The following is a 21,938-nucleotide window of genomic DNA, read 5'->3' as shown; positions in this document are numbered from 1 at the left end:
CTCAATAAAAATCAATAATTTCATGCCCCATCCCATGTGTCCACAAGCACCACAATATCCTGTCATAACAAACCTGTCCAAAAGCACAATCACTGCCCCACTGACCTTTTCTCTATAAATCACTTCCCACATTCAAACAATTCACATAAGTCCCTATGACTGCTATGAACTGCACATGCAGTAGGAAGCACTGGTATTTTAAATTGTATATAGGAATCCATGTATTTATTAGATGATTTATTGGTTCAACTTTTCATAATCATGTTCAACCCACAGAGACTGGGTCAAAATATACTGGTACACAGTAAAATCGCCAGTGTTAATACAACACTTAAAGAGTCAATTTTAACACTACCTCAGTGAACATATGGTCCCTATCTACAGAGTGTTAAATGTACACTGAACACAGAGTTAAATTTCCAGAGTCAATTTTACTCTGGTAAGAGTTAAAATTTTACACTAGGTGCAGTGTAGTGTAATAATATTAACTCTAAGAAGTGTCAATCAAGTTTTACACTATGTAAGAAGTAACACCCATAGTGTTATTCACATGTAACACTAAAGAGTTATAAAAGAAATAACCTTTCCAGTGTTAAACCTACTTTACACTATGTTGATTATGAAATCACTCCAAAGAGTGTTGATTTTTAACCAACTCCTACCAGTGTTGCATATCTATGCAGGGGGAAAAACACACAGACAATTGTATCCATACTGTAATACATATTTATTCCAAGTAAACATGAAATATTGGCATCAAAAGTAAACCTAAAACATGTAAAGCTCACATCTTATCACAGTGGCAAAGATCTTGGTTGGTGCTGGATGACAGGACTGTTTTGATCAACATGATGGTATCTGCAAAGACAGCAAACTGAAATCAACATTATGATCTACAACACCATACAAGCTGACAACCTGAAAATACCCTATTTCAGCTTTAAAAATCACAAACACAACTACATTTTCGGTCAGGTACATAAACTTATTACTTACCACCAGAGCACCACAGTACATTAAAGAACAATCTGAAAGAAAAAAGGAAAATATACATATTAAGTAACTACGTAACTACGTAGACCCCTCCGCCGTAGCCTGACGTGCACCTCCGAAAAAATCTAACTGCAAGTCGAGTTGACGTGTACCGCAAGTGCTGTGATTGGTCCGCTCAGAACGTAATTTGCGGCAGTTGCTGACATTTGAAAGTATCGAAAGTGCACTTGCTCGTCCAGGTCCCTCAGTGGGTGAACCAGTGTTGTAAATTCACGTCTTCTCCGTAGCCTGCGCTTCAATATGAGCTTCGGCTCACCAAGGATTCGGCACCCGCAGAAACACACAGCCACACCCGCCGCCGCCGTAACGTGGAAGCATAAATTAAGCAGCAGCTGCAGCCATAGACATAAAGAATAGACATCGACCGCTGCTGCCTAGTGGTGCTGACGAGCCACGGGGCCGCCAGCTTGGACCGGTCACCCGCTCCTCTCAGTGCCAGCTGGCGCAACGAAGTGTCAGCGCGTCACTCGCTGAATACAAAAGCGGATGTTCACGGGATTTTGTAGGCATGACACCGAAAACATGATTCGGCGTATTTTAATATTCATAGTAGGCGTAACAGTAATAATATTCTGGTATATAATATAATAAAAAAATATTTGTTTGCGCCTCAGCAGCCAATGCAGCGTGAACCGAGCCTCTCGGAGCCGCGGCTCCGTTCACGTTAACTGGGTCGACTCGGTGCATTCCGCCGTCTGCCGGTGAACTAGCGGGTCCTATGAGCACGTCCGCATGTCCGCGACATGTCCCGCTATGCTCGACCAAATTGTGACGTGACGCTAAAGCGATTTGCTCCGGCTCAAATAGAAATAATAAATATGACTGCTTCAACAAATTTTTGTCGTCATTTTACTGAAATAAATGTGCAAGCATGACACATAACACACCACGACAGCTCGTCCTCGTCGACATTAACGTTACCTCGTGTCGTTTTTGTTCAGTTTGGTGTTGCGAGTTCAGACATGTGGCTGCTACATTTAAGCTAACCGCCGACCCGATATCACGTTAGCCATTTGAAATTCGGTATTTGAAGACACGTACCCAACATTGACTAGTGTGGTGAATGAATACGTCCCTTTATTCTTATACAGATTCTACTGGAATGAAGAAAAACAACGGGAATAGTTAATAGTAGAAAGACTTACCACAGTATTTCGATGCGAGGAAGATGGCGATGCCAGAATCCACATTCTCAGTTTGACCGGGAAAGTTGGTGGGCGGGGCTTTCCAGAGTATTTTTTGTGATACTCTGGAAGGTATCTTGCTCTAATCAGTGTTGAATCAGGGCCTGAGAGAGTCAATAACACTGACAGAGTAAAACCTCTGTTAACTCCGATTATTTTCACCAACACTGGAAGTTTTCTGGTTCAATTTTACTCTGTCCATTGTTGGAAGAACTCCGGAAGAATTAAAATAGTTTGACACTGCCTTTTTGACACTGGCAAATTTACTGTGTAGGCTATTTGATACATATGCACTATAGGTTTTCAACAGCAGAGATCATCATAGTTTGCGATGCACTGAATCAATGAACCTTTTTCCGATACAATTGGCTGGAAAGCTTCACTTTGCTATCACTACAAAGCAGACCCCAAAAAAGGGTGAATTTAGCCAAAGCAGACCCCAAACAGGGTGAATTTAGCCAAAGCAGACCCAAACAGGGTGAATTTAGCCAAAGTAGACCCCAAACAGGGTGAATTTAGCCAAAGCAGACCCAAACAGGGTGAATTTAGCCAAAGGCAAAGCAGCAGTGGTCTCTGGCAGGTTGGCTGGTGTAGTGCTGCTGCTCAATGATCCTTTGCCCGGTCAGGCCGTTTCGGACAATCAGCGTGGATCAGAGGGATCAACGATACCACGAGAGTTACCAGCGGTGGACATTGAGTGCATCAGGTGGAGAATAGTATGCAGCCATACCAGTGAGCTTCTGGGACACAAAAAACACTTAAATGAGCACTGGACGGACCACCTGGAAGCGAATACAGCTGCTGCCGACACCCTACCTCTGCCTAACACTCTTAACACTGCTCACAATCCTTTGATAAAATCCAGCTGTGTGTGTCTACGCAGTGCTGCTCCAGCTGCTGAATGCCTCTCCTCCTACTTTTTTTGGTTCACGGGTTAAGGTTTTTAGTTGGCATCCATCTTATTGGTGCATTATTGCCACCTTCTGCCTCGGAGTGTGAATCAGACACTTTCTTTCTCCCAACATGCCCCTCCCTCCCCAAAAATAAAATAAGAAAAATAAATAAGTAAATAAAAATAAGAAATAAAAATAAACACATCTATCCACACACACACACACACAAATCAGCTCACCTGGTCCACAGGTGCATGCAGATTATTGATGAACACCACTTTCTCACTCAAAGTAATGGCAGATAAAATTATTTGATGTAATCTTACAGTTCATGTCATAACTGTTGTTTCTAAAATGACAAAACAAGACAATTATTGAAATAAATTTGAATGCACATGAACAGGAGTCCAGTTAATAATGCATCAATATTCATCTTCAGGACAACATTTTATTCAGTACAAGACGACCAAAATGAAAAGTATCTGCCTCTCACCGTGGCAGTTCCTTGTTTGTCATGTTTCCACATGTTCAGTTGGTGTTGTTACTCTGAGTGAGGTGAGAAACCGTTATTTAGCTTTGTGGCTCTAACAGATGAATAAGGAGAAGTGGGGAGTATCTAACACCCAATAAATTCTGAGAACTTAAGAACAGGGGAAGTTGTTTAGTCAGACACTGCAGTACTCTCACTTGTGAAGTACAACTTTCTGCAATAAAATTCATTAGGAAATTCCATTTTCAACTCAAAGAATATGTTATGTGTACGAGGGATGAGACAATGTAGGATTGCATAAGATATTCCATTAAAGAATAAATAAGTAATATCATGTACAAAGGCGCAGACTCACGCAAAATGTTTTTTTAAGTTCACTAAAACCGATAATGGGCGGCACGGTGGTTTGGTGATTAGCACTGTCGCCTCACAGCAAGAAGGTTGTGGGTTCAACTCTACCCAGTGGCCTTTCTGTGTGGAGTCTGCGTGGGTTCCCTCCGGGTGCTCTGGCTTACTCGCACAGCCCACCCGCCCCTGCAACGCTGTGTGACAGATAAGTGCTTTGAAGATGGACGGATGGACTAAAACAGTTGCCACATTGGTATGTGTTGGGGGAGAATTGTTGAGCCCGCATAGGGTGAGGCTCTCAGGAATGTTACCTTTGATGTGAGCCGGTGACTTAAGGCAGTCCAGGGTGAGATAAGACACGGATGAAAACATGCGTGCCCTGACTGACCTTTTAGATGTTGTTGGTTGTCTGGGACCATAAAGGGAGGGTCACAGGGTCACCCCTACATCATCTGTTACTTTTCCTACATTCCTCTTGAGGGGTGGGTTGTCCTGTCCTGAGGCAGCACAAACCCCCCCAAGTGTATTAAACCTCCTGTACTCCTCTTTGACTTGTTCAGATCTTCCTGCTCCTTTTGGGGGAAGGAACCTCTGTCCCTTTTCAGCTGAATTGTAGTCATTTGACTTCTGTCTGTACTTACGGCTTGTGTTGATGATTTCTGTATTCTTATGATTTTTCCTATATTCTAGTTAGTAAAATACTTAATCATAAGCGAGTCTCTGATACTTTTGATTTCTCACAAGGGCTGAATCCCCGAATTTCCACCACAGTATGGAACGCCCAAATGTTATGGGAGGCTCTCCGCTCGCAGCCTTTTCTTACGCAGAATGCCCTCCCCCCCCCCCCCCCCACTGGCAAAGGCCTGTCGCCGTTCCTGGAAGTCCTGCAGCTTGCCGGACATTATGCATTATGCTGAGCATGAGGAAGATGTTCAAAATGGTCAGGATGCACTAAGAAGGACAAGGAAACAGGAGAGACTGGACGACGGCCAGCTGACCATATACAACGCAATGACGGAGGCAAGGACGAGGCAGAGACACGTTCCAAAACTTGTCCCACGTGATGATTTGAGGTTTCTAGTCCACATACCATTTTGTCCAGTAGTTGATTTGGCTAATGCATTTTTCTCCATGCCCGTCCATCCTGAGTGTGAATGTTGGTTGGCATTCACCTTCCAGGGGCGTAGCTACACCTGAGCAAGATGTGCACAAGGATACTCATGTCAAACTTTCATCTGCAGCTGAGCCTAAATTTACAAAACTAACTTCCTATCAGGTTAGATGACGACATGTGGATGACCTCATGGTGGCTAGGCCCTCAGAAGAAGCATGCAAAACAAGACACAGTTGCACTTTTGACCTTTTTGGCTAACAATGGTCACAAAGCCAGCTCTAAACTTCAACTTGTCCAGACAAAAATAACGTATCTGGGACATCTGATCACAGCAGTGGGCAATTCCCTCTCCAAAACGCCAAAAACAAGAAAACAAGTGTTTCCTAGAAATGACGTCATACTGCAGACAGTGGATCCTTAACTATTTAAAACTGTCCATGGCAAACAATTGACAGCTTGATGCAAAATAACCTGGACCCCAGAAGCAACGAAGGCCTTTGAAGAATTGAACCGTAGTATTGAGAATACTCTTGGCTTACCAAATCCAAACAAGCCATTGGTCCAATTTGTCGACCAAAGGGGTGGATACGCGACCTCTGTCCTGTGTCAGAAACATGGGGATAAACGCAGACCTGTTGCTTTTTTTCTTCTACAAAACTGGATCCAGTAGCAGCAGGCCTGCCCCTCTGCCTCAGAGCTGTAGCAGGTGCAGAGAAGGCAGTTACAGCCTCTAGAGATTTAGTAGGATATTCCGACCTCATGGTTCCGCATGCTTTAGCTCACATTCTACACACACAAAAGACATCTCACTTGTCAGCGCAGCGGTGGTTGAGATGTCACACCACATTGTTGAAAATGCCCAACGTCACAGTAAAACACTGTTCCAGTCTAAATCCTGCTTCTCTTCTCCCGACACAGAAAGATGGCGATAACACAGAAACTTTTCATGACTGTGTGCAGATTCTGGGTGAGGAGTGTTTGCCAAGGGTTGATCTCTCAGACACACCTCTCCCAAACGCTGACCTTGAGTTGTTTGTGAATGGTTCTGCATCAAGAAATAAGACGGGCAACAATCAAACAGGTTTTGCTGTTGTCACCCAACATGCTATTGTAGGATCACCATCTAATTTTTCAGCACAAGCTGCAGAGTTAATACCCCTCACAAGGCATTTAAACACGCCGAGGGCAGAACAACCAACATCTATACAAACTCTCGTTATGCGTTTGGAGTGGTCCATGACTTTGGTGCCATTTGGCGACTCAGAGGTTTCCTCACCTCCTCTGGAAACCTGTAGCTAATCATCACCTTATTTCAGATCTTTTGAATGCTATAATGTTGCCAGGAAGGTGATGAAATGTGATGCTCATCTCAGTAGGTCCCCACTATCCAACCACTAGTTACTTCTGCACAGAAGGCGCTGTGGGCAAAAGCTGGAGCCACATTTTTGAAAAAAAATGTGGTTTGCCTGATTCAAAGCAGTGTTTCCCACAGGCTGCCTTTCCATTTCATGCTAAGCTAGCACATGGAACAGACTCGTGGGTAAGGGAGTGTTAGGGGGTGTAGTTGGTGGACCCAAATGCACACGCACAGCAGTTTGATTTGTAGCCAATGATTTTATTTCCCATACAACCTGGGAAGTGAACAACTTCTCCACCAATGTCTTGCGGCCTGGGGGGATAAGGCAGGATTCCAGTGTGGATACCGGAGGTCCGACATCATAACCAGAGTTGGATTAAAACAAGTCACGTGTACTCCGTGGTACTCCGCGGGTCTGACACTGCAGGACAAAAAGAAAAAAAAAGCAAACTGGTTAGCTACGTCTAATAGCGACATTCAACGGCACCTGAGACCAGCCTGGGTACTGGGGCGGACTGACGATGAGCCTCTGAACTCAGGAGCCTTCATGCCCGTCACTGGTGATCCCCGGAAGGAGCCACAGCTGAGCTATTGAGAGAGGGGCGGGACCGGAGGCAGAACCCAGGGGTGGAAACTCTAGGTTGACAAAAAACAACAAAACAAAAGCACAGACGGGGAGGCAGATAAACAGATAGGGACCCTAACAGGGAGGGATGAACACAGCTATGAATGCCAATTGGTTTATCAGAGGATTTAAAACTCCCAACTTGTGAAGGAAAGAAATATTGTTTGGTGTTGGTTCAGCAATGTGTTGAAGTTGTCCTTCCTCAAAACAGGATGCAGGTGCAGTGGCCAAGTTTCTTCTCAGAGAAATCCTTCCCCGGTGGGGGATCCCCACGAAACTCATGCGTCCAAGCTGTGAAGGAAATGTCTGATTTTCTTGGTTATGACCTCAAATATCATCGCTCTTATCACCCACAAAGCAGAGGTGCTGTTGAAACATAGGGCTTAGACCAGGTGCTACTTCTCGAGACTCCAAACTCTATGATGACTGCATGTTGAATCACTGCGTAGGCCTCTCGGCTTCTCTTCCAGCTCTCCATTCACAGGTAAAAGCCACGCTGCCCACACCAGCTGACACGCTAGAACACCGCATCAAGCCTGGCGACTGGGTAGTGAGTAAAGACTTCAGGAGGACGCACTGGAAGCAGCGGCGATTCACAGGTCCGTTCTAGGTTCTCCTGATGAGCCAGACCGCTGTGATTGAAGCTATTGAAGCTGCCGACAAGTAGCGTGCTAAGCTACCAACGAACGTGTCGTGGGACCTGACGAACACCAACCATCTGTTGGAGCTGCCAGCAAGTAGCGTGCTAAGCTACAATCAAACACATCAGAGGAACCAAACTACAAAGGTCACACACAGAGGCCAGACAGAAGGATTGATGACGTGTTATCTTAAATCTTGATGACGTGATATCACTGATGTGTGCTGTGAATTATGTAACCATTTACGGCATATTACTTTAATTACTATTACTCATTTCCTTCACTTGTGTTTTGATTTTCCCATGCTTATGATAACATGTATGTGCGTTTCAACTATTTCTGTAACATGATTCGACTGTATTGTACATCTTTTACATCATTCCATAATGTGACAACAGTACTGTGATGATCAACCTGATTTCTGTCCAATCCTTCCTTGAGGGATTTCTTCCTTATTTTTTTCCGGTGAACAGGTTTTTCTTTCATGCCTGGTGAATCTTTTTACAATGGTAAATGATTCTAACCATGATGTTGTGCACTGTTATATATTGTAATGTGTTATGGCCACGATTTTTATTTTTTTATTTTCATCTATCTATCTATCCTGTATGATCTGAAGGGGGAGATGTAGAGGGAAAGTGAACTGCACCACTATTGAACCTGTTCCCATGTCATCTGGGGCACACGATGCACAGCTACGGAACTGGAAATGTTGAATTTGCGTCCCATCGAACCTTTTGCCTGTGATGGAAAGGCTTATCGGTTAATTGGTTGTGCTGAGTTCCACCAAATCACTTGTATAATGGAAGGTCCCACAGAACTCTTTTCCAGCTAAACCTGAACTGTGTGCATCAACTCATATAATTGATCCACTTGTCCTTGGGAACAGAGACTGAAAAACCCTCTCTGAACATCTCTGTATCATTTAATTGTCTCCCTCTGATGATGATCATTGATTTACTGTCTTCAAGCATATAAAAACCCTGACTGGGATCCTCTCGGTACCGATTCCAGAGCAGTTGGTTGATTGTGAACTGTTCGGCTCAGTCGTTTTGCGCAGAAGTCTGTTAAAATATACAAAGAAAAATTTCTCTTTGTAGGTCTCCCTTTATTCGCTCAAATTTCCACCACAGGGATCTTGTTTGCAAAGTGTAACTCCAGCCCTAAATCAGGAGAGAAATTTAACAGCAAAACAACAACGGAGTGGAGTGTGGATTAAAAATGACCCTCAATTTGGCCTTAATCCAAATAATATGGTGTTCATCAGTAGTGGGACAGTTTCCACATATCCGATGAGTTTTACTGGAGACTTGAGTCAGAAAAACTGCACCACTTTATTTTCCAGTTTAAACACAACATACACAGACACATACTACTCCAGGGTTTAGAACCGTCCATTTCTATCAACAGCTGTTTGTGATTCCTTCTAAATAAGAGTTAAAGGTAAGAGACGTTTCATTCAGAAACAACAGATTAATGACCCGAAGCCCCAAAACATTATTTAATCAACACGTTTTCCTTTCTGAAGGAGACTTTTACTGCTTTAATGATGGAGGAGTTTCATTTTATTTAATCATGGGCTGGTGAATTAATAGACAGTTTTGTTGTAGTTTTAGTACAATACAAGTGTGTGTGAATTATATTTTATTTGCCATTTGCAGGAACACCAGCAGTGATATTTGTCTCCACCTCCCAGTTCCTCCTCCTTCCTCTCACAGACCATCTTGGTTCAAAGACCTGTGACTTCTGCATTGAACTTGTCGGACAGCAGACTGCACTGAAGAAGAAACACTCACTCAATGTAAGTTAATGTCACCTTCAATACTTCATTTTTATGGATTTACAATCCTTTTTTTATTGAAAAATCATCAAGTTACAAGAGATTTCTTTCAAATTATTCACAAACAAGTTTACCGAATGCCTGTTGTATCAATGCAGTGAGAGTGTGCAAAATTTGAATAAATACTTGAGTTGAAGAGGAAGTAAAAACTCTGAATGAGGAAATGTTTTAGCTAAAGTCATTTATTTAAAGTTTAAATTGTAATAACACAATAAGTGTTTCAGGTTCATCAGTCCTGTAATGCAGAGCAACAGAGACTCAGAGTTATTCACAGTGACTAAACTCAAGTCACTGACTGTTAATGCTACATTATTATTATTGTGATGTGTGTGATACATAAAGATGATATAGACTCACGGATATGAGCAGTTAAGGGGAGAACTCTGCTAAAACAAAGACCTGCACTTGATCTAATTGTCCCTCTGTTATGGACGTGGGCTTCTTTGGTAAGAGGGAGACATTCATAGTTTTATTCTCATCCAACACTCAGAGTCGTACTCGTCCACAGACTTGTGAGCTGTGGTCTCTTCACACACAGGAACTTGTGGTTGCACACAGCATGTTGAACGCTTCCTAGAACACTGATGTTGTGTTTGTGAATCAGGTGGTGAGCGTCATGGCCGACCAGTCTGTTAGGATGGTGACAGCCATCGTGTTGCACAGTGTCTTCTTCCTCTCAGGTGAGCTTCATCTTCACTCACTTGTGTTTCACTTCAATCATTTACTGTTTGGAAAATATCATTTCAACCTAAATTCATGTGAATGTTACAATCTGTGTTTTCCTCCTGAGCTCTTTTATCACGAAGACAAAAGTGACGTAGTTATTTGGAGACAGAGACGGGTTTGGTCCCACTGGGCTCGGCCTTGTGGGGGAAAGTTGTAAAACCAAAAAGATGAATCAACACAAAAACTGTTCAGGGAAAAAAAGAACACAACGCAAAACATTACTGCTTAAGTATATTTCTCTTTGTGTTCATGTTATTGTTGTGTTTTTACACGTTTTAATCACCACTGTTAATCATTAGTTTGTTTCACAGGTTCTTCTGCTGCTTGTTCTGAGGATTCAGGTCTAATCATCACTGCACCAAAAGAGATGGAAGCACTGAGTGGATCTTGTTTGCAAATTCCATGTAACTTCAGAGTTAAACAAGGAGAGAAATTCAACAGCACAACAACAACCTTTGGAGTGTGGATTAAAAATAACCTTAACTTTGGCCAACATCCAAATAGAGTGGTGTTCAACAGTAGTGGGACAGTTTCCACATATCCGATGAATTTTACTGGAGACTTGAGTCAGAAAAACTGCACCACTTTATTTTCCAGTTTAAAAACAACATACACAGACACATACTACTTCAGGGTTGAGAACCGGCCACTTCTAGTAACAGCTGTTTGTGATCCTCTTCAAATAACAGTTAAAGGTAAGAAACTTTTGTTTTTCATAAAACAATCTGAGATGTTATTACTTAGCATCTACTTGTTTCTGTTTTATTCAAACTTTTAATGTGAATATAAATATCTACAGACACCAACCAGGGATTGAAATGTTTACATTTCCTGGATATGAATTTATGTTTTTGTTTACTACTATTAAGAATCCCATGAGAAAGTTTCCTGAACATGCCGACCTTTGCACTAATGCTGGAAAAACGAACAGTTTAAAAAGTTTTAAACAATTTTTTGACTGTTTACCATCAGCGTTTTGACAACATTAATTAGAAAGTTAACATTTTATTTTTGCCTATAAAGGGTCATAAGTTCAATCTGAGGGGTCATGAGGTGATTGGTGGGAAAAGAAAAGAGAAAAGGTTCTGCGGCACATATGAGTAATAATGAGTTATATATATATATATATATATATATATATATATATATATATATATATATATATATATATTGGACTCTAATCTTTGCTTCATTATGAAGTAGTGTAATTATTAAATGAAGCCATGTGAGACGTTCAGAGGAGAAATGTCAATGAATCTGCTGACATTCAGAAAACATCAGAACACAACAAACACATTATTCAATAAATTATTCATAATCAAACATCTGATCTTGGAGTAAAAGTTTAAAAAAATGCTCTCAAATGTAGAAGAGTACTTTCATCACAGACTGTAGACTCAAGTCTTGTTGCTCTTTTTTCAGTGTACAATCTGTATTTGATTTGAAACCACAGATTCTCCTCCAAAGCCCAGGATTGAGATCTCAGGTGATGTGAAGGAGAAGGAGTCTGTCTCTATCAGCTGCTCAGCTTCCACTCCCTGTCCACACTCTCCTCCTCAACTCACCTGGAACCTCCAACCAGACTCTCACCACATGATGGAGGAAAACACAGATGGAACCTTCACAACTAGAATCCAGAAGAGCATCACTCTGTCACATGAACATGATGGATTCATCATCAGCTGTTCTGCCAGATATCCTGTGAATGAAGGAAAAGATGTAAAGACGTCAGAGGAGAGAAAGACTCTCAATGTTTCATGTGAGTGTTTGTTCTTTGATCCTGTCAGCATATGATGATTCATGTGTTCACACAATGTCACCTGCATAAAGGTTTAATGTCACATTTTCCTCAGATGCTCCCAAGGACACCTCGGTGTCCATCTGTCCATCAGGTCGGGTGTCAGCAGGTAGCCGGGTGATCCTGACCTGCTCCAGCAGAGCCAAACCTCCTGTGAGCCGCTTCACCTGGTTCAAGACCAGCAGAGATGCACCAATCAAAGTATCTGAAGGAGACTTTTACAGCTTCAATGTCACTGATGAAGGAGTTTATTACTGTGTGGCCACCAATCAGCTTGGTAATCAAACATCATCAGAGATCCATCTGACTATAGGAGGTAACTAATAAAGGTACTTCAGTAATCAATATTGTTACATTCCCATAGTGTCTTCAATTAGTCACTTCTGTTGTTTTTTTCATCTTGTCTTGAGGTGGAGTTAATTATCCACTATTGGGTGCAGTTCTTGGAGGAATCATTGGGATCATCGTGCTCATCGGCCTGGTTGTCTTTGTTTGGTCAGTAGCATCAGTAAAGAATGCGTCTCCAATGAAATGTGGTATTTTTTTGGTATTCTGTGTATTAGACCCAACATTTTGTCTTGCAGGCGTTTGAAGTCTCCACATCCAACTGCACATCAGAGTCAGGTGAGAACACACCAAACAACTCAGTGTGGTTTTGTTATTTGGAAGCAAGCGGCTTCCACAATCACTTCCTGTTTGCTTCATTTATTCTTTTATGCAGAATCAGCCTGTTGGAGAGACAGTGACAACAGAAGAAGGAGACGTCCACTATGGAGAGATTAACTTCTCGAGGCTCAGATCTGGACCGTCCTCGGTCTCGGAGCAGGACGGTGGACAGCAGGAGGACACGCTGTATGCGCAGGTCAAAGTGTCCAAGGCAGCAGACAACGTCACACGGACTGCTGGCGTCCCAGAGGATCTCTACGCTCAAGTGAAGAGAAAATGAGCCGTTTCTTGTGGTCACATTTGGGTGTTATTGTTAATATGCTTTTTACAGAAATAACAAGCTTCATCTGTCAGTTTATGGAGAAAAAGAATCGTGAGAAAATAATCTTCACTGCTCACAGTTAATTCAAGAGGAACTTCAAACCTCCACACCCTGCAGCTCAGATCGTTTTAGCAATTAATACTTTTTTTTTACACCTTTATTTTATCAGATCAGTACAAATAAAAGTCCCACGGCTCTAAATAGAAAAATATTGTTAAAGCGCTGTTCATACATTAATATGTGCTATTAATACTATTTCTTCTTCAAAAGACAATTACGTAATAAAAACCATATACACGACTTAATCCCAGTTGCATTTATTGGTCCATAATTTCACGTATGGTGTGTAAACATCTTCTGAAAATCATACAGCTTAAATCACAAACATTACACAAGTGTCAGAATGAATTATGCACAACAATTCCCACTTGATGGTCTTTTTATTAATGTATTTGAATGCAAAGCTTAACGAGAAATAGAAAGGTCCTTTCCTGAGACTCAGTCAATTGTATAATAAAAGATCTGGTGCTAAAATACACTTTATAAAAGGTTAAAACTGTGTGACTTTTCTCAAAAGATCATCTTTGGGTTTCAGCATGAAAACATTAGAAGCCCAAAAGTTGAGTTGTTTAACGTCTCAAAGGCACAACAAGGTTGTGTTGATTGTGTTTTAGTGACATTAGCTTCTTTATGTTCAACGTCTGAGAAATCTGACCTTCATGTTGGGACAAACCTCCCTCCTCCCACCGGCATCAATTAGTGGAAAATCACGTCCAAAGTTGCTGCATTGTAGACTTTTTATCTCTGACATTTCTATTCCTAACAGATTTCCCTTCATAAAAGAGAAAGATGAGAGTCACTGGTTGTGATTATTTTACACACACAAAGTTAACGGCCTGGCTATTGTTTTTATTTTATTTAAATGGAGCTTTCCATTTATCAGATCATTGAAATTCAAACAATTAAAATACTGACACAAACCATCTTTGATGAGCAGCGAGTACTAGAACTCTCTAAAACCTGCATTTCAGTTCACAAACTTCTTGTAAAAACCAAATAGGGGTCAGATGTTTCTAAGCCAAATCCCAACCTGGTCCTCAGGACTCAGGGTTCATGTTTACATGAGTAAAACCAATAAGTGTGATTAGGGATCTAAGCTGTGTGTGTGTGTGTGTGTAAACCCAACCAGTGACTTCTGAGTGCACCTTAACAATCTGCATCCTGTGTCTTCAGCGACCACCGGCCTGTTCCCGATTGAACTTCCTGTCTGTGGGCTTCTACTTGTGCACTCGCTCCTCCAGCGCCTTAAGCTCCGCCTCCACCTGAGCAGGTAGATCGGCTCCAACTTGCTGGGAGAAGTAGGCTCTCAACTCCTTCGTCTCCTTCTGCCAGAAAGACCTGGGCACGTCGAACAGGGCCCCCATATCCACATCGCTGCCCAGACCTTTGGTGTCGATGGCGCCATCCTCTGGCAGCCAGCCGATGATGCTCCTCTTGGCCGCCTCCTCCTCCCTCTCCCGGCCGCAGCGCTTGAAGATCCACTCCAGGGCGCGCGCGTTCTCGCCGAACCCGGGCCACAGGAAGGCGCCGTTCGCCGGGTTCTTCCTGAACCAGTTTACGTGGAAGATCTTGGGCAGGTGAGTGGGGGCCTTCCGGGTCTGCATGCTCAGCCAGTGAGCGAGGTAGTCGCCGAAGTTGTAACCGAAGAACGGCCGCATGGCGAAGGGGTCGTGCATGATCACCTTGCCTGGAGAATGAAGAAGTGGCTTCAGCAGTAGCACTACGGTCCAAAAACACCTCATCAACGGGAAAAGCCTGTCGTGAGTGATATCTCATAGGCGATGATGCAATATGTCACTATTAATTAAACGAAAATGGTAAAACAGAACAGAACTGTGGAATTTAGAGCACATGAAGGTCAGGTGTGAAGGTCAGTACCTTGATGCTCAGCAGCCGCCGTGGCTTCAGACCTCATAGAAGCTCCAATAAAGACTCCGTGTTGCCAATTAAAAGACTCGTACACCAGAGGGACTCCTACATAGTCAATCATTTGAACATGTTTAATGCAGGGCTGCTCTACTTCTGCGATACACACTAACACAAGCATTTTGCATGATGTTTCCTTGTCTGGCTGCAGGTTAGACTTAGACTTAGCTCATACTCTGTAACAGTCACACCACACAAGACTAACTAAGTAAATGCTCTCGAATGGTAAAACGTACATGAAAACAGCATTCAAACAAAGTCTGCGATTATGGAGAGAAAAGCTCTGAGAGCAGCACCGACCTTCCGGCCTCCTGCCACCGAAGATGATGGCGTCGATGGGAACGCCCTCCGCACTCTCCCACTGGGGGTCAATGATGGGACACTGAGCCGCCGGAGCACAGAAGCGGGAATTGGGGTGGGCACACTGGGTCGAGCTTCCTATTTTAATACAATAGGGAAACAGTTTATTCCGACTTCAATGTCACAATAATTTTTTTTAACTAAGGTTTTCTAATAATCTACATCTGAATATCATGGTACGGGCGGCACGGTGGCATGGTGGTTAGCACTGTTGCCTCACAGCAAGAAGGTCCTGCGTTCGACTCCGCCCAGTGGCCTTTCTGTGTGGAGTCTGCATGTTCTCCCCGTGTCTGCGTGGGTTCTCTCCGGGTTCTCCGGCTTCCTCCCACAGTCCAAAGACATGCTCTGGGGATTAGGTTAATTGGGGACTTTAAATTGCCCGTAGTTGTGTGAGTGTGAATGGTTGTGTGTTTCTGTGTTGCCCTGCGATTGGCTGGCGACCAATCCAGGGTGTACCCTGTCTATCGCCCGAAGTTGGCTGGGATGGACTCCAGCCCCCCCGCGACCCTGTGTGCAGGATAAGCGGTTTGACAATGGATGGATGGATGAATATCATGGTCCATAATTCTGATCCATTTATATAGAGTGCACCTCTACAGCACACCACTAGATGGCGCTGTGTCCTCTACAGCTGTTTTTACATATCAGTTTGATTTATCAGTCTGAAGAAAGGGATGGTACTACATACTAATGTGTGTCATTGGCTTATTCTTAAACTTTTATATGAGATGGAACTGCACCGCTTCGGCCCAGACAACCATTGCAACTGATGTCTTTGTTGGCAGAGAAACAAACACATAATTCTACTCAGGTTAAAGCAGTAAAACTGCTGAGTGTTCAACAACGTGCTAAAACCAATTCCTTTGAAAGTGGTTCCCTTTTGACGGACGTCTCCCTCAAGGCTCGGCCACGCCGCTGTTACCTTTCTGCCAGGTTTTTCCGTGCCAGTCCGTGAGCGTGACCCCGGCCGGAGGGGGGTCGAGGCCCTCCCACCACACTCCTCCATCGCTGGTCTCGCCCACGTTGGTGAACACAGTGTTTTTGGCGATGGTGGCCATGGCGTAAGGGTTGGTCTTGTTGGAGGTGCCGGGGGCCACGCCGAAGAAACCGTTCTCCGGGTTGATGGCTCTCAGCTTCCCTGCAGAGACACGAGAGGAACGTGGATTCAAAGAGCCGCCTCCCGCGAGAGCGATGCTGTGTGCGTGCTACGCATCCTCTCCCCCCCCTCCCTCACCTTGACTGTCGAACTTCATCCACGCAATGTCGTCGCCCACACACTCCACCTTCCAGCCGGGCAGAGCTGGTTTCATCATGGCCAGGTTGGTTTTACCACAGGCACTGGGGAAGGCCGCCGCCACGTAGCGCTTCACCCCCTGAGGGTTGGTGATGCCCAGGATCTGAGAGAGGAGAGAGGATGACCATGAGTAATGACAGTAAGCATTTCATACTGGCCAAAGTTATCTTAATAACCAAAAGTAAATCCCATCACAGGATGATACGTTGGTGATGGGCTGCAGATACTTCATATCATTCACATTTAGTCTTGTAAATAACTAAAAAGACCCAATCAGGTATACATGATTACATTTGTTTCTCTGTGTGTTTGTATAGATCTTGACTGATTACATTCCTCAAAGCATCATCATTTAAAAAAATGCTTTCCTAAAGCTGACCGACACTTCTTACGACACGGATCTCACTAAAGCACCAACGTCTCACGCTCACCAGCATGTGTTCGGCCAGCCAGCCTTCGTCCTTGGCGATGCGCGACGCGATGCGGAGGGCAAAGCACTTCTTCCCCAGGAGAGAGTTGCCTCCGTAGCCACTGCCGAAGGACATGATCTGCCTGGTGTCCGGCAGGTGAGAGATCAGCACCTTCTCGGGGTTACAGGGCCACGAGTTGACCAGAGGGGCTTCAAAGAGGGGAACACCAGGCTGTGTGAGATCGCCGTAAGCAACAAGAAGCCCTCAAACGACTGGTTTCAAGCGCTTAGGACGTGTACCTTTGAGCGGTAAAGGCCGTCCCACAGAGTGCTGACAGCGGACAAACTCCGCCCCTTCGGACAGTTTGTTGAGCACAGGTGTGCCCATACGAGTCATGGTCCCCATGCTGGCCACAACGTATGCAGAGTCGGTCACCTTCAAGCAAAACACAATGTTTATCGCCCTGATGCACAACCTGCAATAAAGCCATGAAGTGCTACAGAAATCCATTAGAATACGGATATAGAATATGCTGCAGAACCAATTACGCCAATAAACCACAGCAACAAATCAAAGGGTTTTTTTTACAGCTACAACACGACATGCGTTGTGTTCCTGTGGGTATAAAGTGTTGCGGAGCACAGTCAGTACCTGCACACCGTACTTGGTCAGAGGCGAGCCCACAGGACCCATACTGAAGGGAATCACATACATGGTCCGACCTGCAGAGAGGACACACAGGAGCACCAACAACACATTAGTCGGTTTATTTATCCCCACTACAGGCAGGATTGTATCAATGGCGACAGATGATGGGTTTACATTAGGCCAGATATATCAGAAGCTTTTTTTCCCAGAAGTACCTTGTGGAGTTTACGACAGCTCGACAGCTAGTGGCATTTTGTAATAGTGTTATTAACGAGGTGTTTATAGTGCACCAAGACACGGGGACTATGGGGAGCCGTCCAATTAAACAACGGCAGCGAAGAAGATAAAGAGGTAAACAGCACAGCGCTTGTGAGACACCATGGTTCCCCCCCAGAGATGTTCAGATACACCTTGAGCAGTTAGAACGCTTTTTTTTAAACATGAACATGTATAAATCAGCTGATTAAATCACACATTCAATTGGCCGATTCCACCCTAAAGGGCATTACCGCGAACACAACTGAAGACACCCCGTCCTACGGCAGCGAGGGACACATGAGCTCCCGTGCACCAGCCTACCTGCCATGCAGCCCGGGAAGCGCTCCTGTCTGGCCGCCTGCCAGTCGGACTCGCTCATCCAGCTGCCCAGCTGGCTCTTCGCCCCTCCGGCGGGAATGGGCACGGTGTCCCTCTGGCTCTTGGTCACGATCACGGTCTTGCTCTCCACCCGAGCCACGTCCTTTGGGTCGGTACGTGCCAGCCAGCTGCGAGACAGAGCCACGGTCAAAGCGCCCGACCCGAGCGCTTGGGACGCAGAATTCAAGAGCACTTACCAGTTCTCGTATTTCGGAAGCTTCTTGACCATCCCCTCGATCTCCAGACCGGCCAGGATGTTGGCCGTTTCCTGCGGCGTGCCCGTCACCACGTGCACCCTGGCCGGCTTGCACTCATCCGCCGCTCGCCTCACAAAATCTGCCACCGCCGGGGGCAGCGAGGGGATGGATGCCAGAGACCGCACGCCGACACTTGCCCTGACACCGCCATGCCTGAAACAGATCCCGCGTTTCAGTCATTTTGTTTGTTTTAGACCTTTGCCTTGTGACCTCGGGGGATTCCAACCTGAGAGCCTCAAACAGGCTTCTCCACATAAAAGACGGGGGCGTGCGGGGAGGGGAGGGGGGGGGGGGGGGGGTCAGCCTATTGTTGGAGATGCACACAATATTCGCAAATGGGAGGCAGTGGATGTGCAAGCTGTTGAAAACACAACCCTGTCTCCTGTCCGTCTATGTTAGATAACAAAGCGCATACACACATCATCTATTCCATTGTCTGTCAGTGGACAACCTCTTTGAATATCGGGGGGAGGGGTGGGCGCCCAAAAATAAGCTCAATTGCTCAAACTATATTGAACTATGAATCGACCGTCAAGGGCCAAATCACACGCTTCTGCTTTGTTGCGTCAAAGACAATCGGGTGGTCCCATTAAGTGCGGGAACGCGGCTCCCGATTGGCTGCACCGAGGGCACCATTATGCAAACAACACACACACACAGACACGCGTCAACCCGTGCACGCAGACACACAAGTAGCGGTTGCAGCGTACAAAGGGCAAGGGGGCAGCAGGAACACGGAGCGGCTCGCAGCGTGGCGGCGGGGGGGGCAAAGAGCGGAGGGCCGACTAATGCAACCGCAGGGATCAAACTCCTCAACAAGTGACCGGAGCCGCGTTTAACCATTAATGTGGGAGCAATTAATCATGAACAGACTAACAGGGCAAACAGCGAGAGGCAGATCCGCAGCTGAATTCAGGGGATTTGTTGCCTTGATAATCATTTTGGAAAGGATGTGGCCTACGTAGTCGTCAAAGACCTCATTACCACTGAGGGATAGTGGAGACATGCCCCCCCCCCCCTCCAAGGACACAGAACTGAGCACCAGTCAGTGGTAAGAAAGGGACTACGCCACAAGGTTTAAAGAGGGGAAACCGTCGACATGTGGCAGAAAACTTTTTGAGCTCGATCCGACAATGAGTCGCTGACAGAACATCACGGTTTATTCTCAGCCTCCAAAATTGACCTTTAGAGATAGAAGGCCAACAAAAATGAACAGATGAATTGGTCTCGCTAAATCAGCTCCACGGGTCTTCTGAAATTCTCAAGTCAATTACCTATAATCCACTGTGGGGTGCCACTAATTACTGTATCCGCTTCGATGTCATCCAGAAAACATAATGACTGAATTTGGGTTAAAATGTAATGTAAGTCGCTTTGGATAAAAGCGTCAGCTAAATTACCTGTAACGTAATGAATTTAAAGTCACTTTTTGTTGTTTGTTCATTTGCTCTCTACAGCGCGAGCAAAACAAAAAGGTGAAAGCAGTCCAACGGGATTAGCAGCTTTGCGGAGATGTTTTTTCTGGCTGTAATGACTTTTGCTCCCAGTTCAACCCACCCCCGCCTCCCACCCAAAAAGTCATGCTCCTCAGGCTTTTGCCTCGGCCTCCCCTCTCCTCATCCCATCCCCCACACCTGTTGAGAACAAGCACAAGTATGTTTAACAAATGTAGCGTGGATGTATCCAGTGGTGAGCTCTGAAGGAAACATTTTTTAAAGGGAGAGCATCATTTAATTTTTTTTTTTCGGGGGGGGGGGGGGGCACATTTTTAAATGAGGGACGTGGCCCAAAGGGAGAATAAACTATGTCAATGAACAGATTGCTTGGATGTTTCATTGCAAGGGCTGTCCTCTAGGTCCAGCTGGGCAACTTTTCCCCTGAACACGCCTCCAGATCAACAGGCCAATCCTCACGCGCCTAACACCCCCTCCTCCTCTTCTTCTTCTTCCTCTTCCTCCTCCTCTTCTTCTTCTTCTTCCTCCTCTTCCTCCTCCTCCTCCCTCCCTTCTCTGTGATGCAGGCCAGCAGCTCCTTCTTCAGGGAAGCATGCGCACGTTCGCCACGCTTCTCAATCACACACACACACCCACACACCCACCCACCCACAAAGACGCACGCGCGGTGCAGCGAGTGGAGTAAAACACGCGGAAACACGCATCAGGACATTCAGGCAAACAAGAGGAGTGACGAGGTTAACTGTTGACGTGCACAAACACGAGGTCAGTCTCTGGCTGACATGCATCCTTTGTGTGAAGAAACAGCAGCAACCACACGATGCTATGGGGGGGGGGGGGGGGGGTGCGCTCACGTGGACCCCAGGATCCCCGTGTGATGGGGTGGCGTCGCTTAGCCTGGAGGGTGGAGTTGCGGGGGACTGAACACAAGCAATGCAACAAAAGTTGTTGTTTTATTTTACTTCAAAGCAGAAAGCCAGTGGAGCCGCGCCGTGTTGAATCAAGCTGCACGCGTTGCTCCGTGTCAGCGTGACGTGACGCGCGTCTATGACATCAGGTTGGACAAGTTTCCTGCAGCAGGGAGCAAAGCGAAGGACGATTCCTCGAGCGGCGCACCAGGTCTCATCTCACAGGAAAAGTACCGTCGCTATGAAGTCACGTAGTCATTTATTGCCTAAACAAATGCTGGACGTACATCTGCAGTAAACCTCAACTAAGATTGCATTTTAAAGACAGATTTGTATTTATTAATCGTTCTCAAAGACTCTTGGGCTTGTCACTTAGCCCAACGACAGTAAACAGTGTTTCCGAACCTAAAACACGTATTTTGAATCCATTAGATGGGGGGAAAAAAGCTAAAAAAATCACGTACTCACCTCCGTATTACTCCCAGCAACAAGCACGACATTGTCGGTTTTCGGTGTGAAAACAAAACTAACTTGTAAAAAAAAATTAAAGTGTAAAAAGGAACATTTGCGTGGTCTGTGGAGGAGGAACGAGCTGTGCTGGTTAGTGCGCGTCGCAGCTCACGTCCGCGCGCTCCGATGGGACCTTGCACTTTGTTCAACGTGGACCTCAAACTGCACGCAGTTTCCACGAGCGTCCCTGAACGCCTCACCGCGCTTCTACCGTGAACGAGGACGCCGGTGTTCACTCCGCGACCTCTGCTCTGCTTTGCTTCTTCTTCTTCATCGGGGGGGGGGGGGGGGTGTGTCTATGACGTAGTTCTGCCTCCTCCAAACTACGGACCCATCTGACCGGTCGCCCCTCCCGGATGACACACACACACAAACACACACGTAACACACGTAACACGCGTACATCCCGGAAACCCGC

General features: G+C 45.3%; 3 protein-coding genes and 1 long non-coding RNA gene across 6 annotated transcripts in view; 1 reads left to right on the top strand and 3 right to left on the bottom strand.

Annotated features, from left to right (window-relative positions):
- The window catches only part of LOC120811696 (phosphoenolpyruvate carboxykinase, cytosolic [GTP]), a 12,493-nt gene extending 5,632 nt beyond the window's left edge, over nucleotides 1-6,861 (bottom strand). The window contains exons 1-2 of one of the 2 annotated variants that reach the window (XM_040167304.2): nucleotides 5,622-6,861; nucleotides 5,059-5,161 (exon numbers count right to left, since the gene is read on the bottom strand). In XM_040167304.2, coding sequence (XP_040023238.2) covers nucleotides 5,059-5,101 — 43 coding nt within the window. In that variant the 5' untranslated portion in view covers nucleotides 5,102-5,161; nucleotides 5,622-6,861. The remainder of the gene's footprint in view (nucleotides 1-5,058; nucleotides 5,162-5,621) is intronic. The other variant, XM_040167305.2, reaches the window with a different exon arrangement.
- LOC120811741 (vascular cell adhesion protein 1-like) overlaps nucleotides 1-13,362 on the top strand; it is a 23,080-nt gene extending 9,718 nt beyond the window's left edge. For both annotated transcript variants that reach the window (XM_078095687.1, XM_078095686.1), the window contains 5 exons: nucleotides 11,725-12,030; nucleotides 12,125-12,385; nucleotides 12,480-12,564; nucleotides 12,654-12,693; nucleotides 12,791-13,362. In XM_078095687.1, coding sequence (XP_077951813.1) covers nucleotides 11,725-12,030; nucleotides 12,125-12,385; nucleotides 12,480-12,564; nucleotides 12,654-12,693; nucleotides 12,791-13,015 — 917 coding nt within the window. In that variant the 3' untranslated portion in view covers nucleotides 13,016-13,362. The remainder of the gene's footprint in view (nucleotides 1-11,724; nucleotides 12,031-12,124; nucleotides 12,386-12,479; nucleotides 12,565-12,653; nucleotides 12,694-12,790) is intronic.
- On the bottom strand, nucleotides 709-2,401 carry LOC144389963 (uncharacterized). Its single transcript, XR_013454011.1, has 3 exons — nucleotides 2,199-2,401; nucleotides 997-1,028; nucleotides 709-858 (listed from the first exon to the last, which is right to left on the bottom strand). It is a non-coding gene; the product is annotated as an uncharacterized LOC144389963 (long non-coding RNA).
- LOC120811659 (phosphoenolpyruvate carboxykinase [GTP], mitochondrial) lies at nucleotides 13,359-21,938 on the bottom strand. The gene is made up of 11 exons (XM_040167235.2): nucleotides 21,479-21,938; nucleotides 18,589-18,801; nucleotides 18,335-18,519; nucleotides 17,759-17,829; nucleotides 17,407-17,542; nucleotides 17,129-17,316; nucleotides 16,638-16,800; nucleotides 16,326-16,541; nucleotides 15,344-15,481; nucleotides 14,996-15,091; nucleotides 13,359-14,804 (listed from the first exon to the last, which is right to left on the bottom strand). The coding sequence occupies exons 1-11, from the start codon at nucleotides 21,508-21,510 to the stop codon at nucleotides 14,335-14,337; spliced, it is 1,908 nt and encodes a 635-aa protein (XP_040023169.2). The 5' UTR covers nucleotides 21,511-21,938; the 3' UTR covers nucleotides 13,359-14,334.

Source organism: Gasterosteus aculeatus, chromosome 21 (genome assembly GCF_964276395.1).
Source record: "Gasterosteus aculeatus chromosome 21, fGasAcu3.hap1.1, whole genome shotgun sequence".
Taxonomy (NCBI): Eukaryota; Metazoa; Chordata; class Actinopteri; order Perciformes; family Gasterosteidae; genus Gasterosteus; species Gasterosteus aculeatus.
This window is presented reverse-complemented; position numbering and strand designations above follow the sequence as displayed.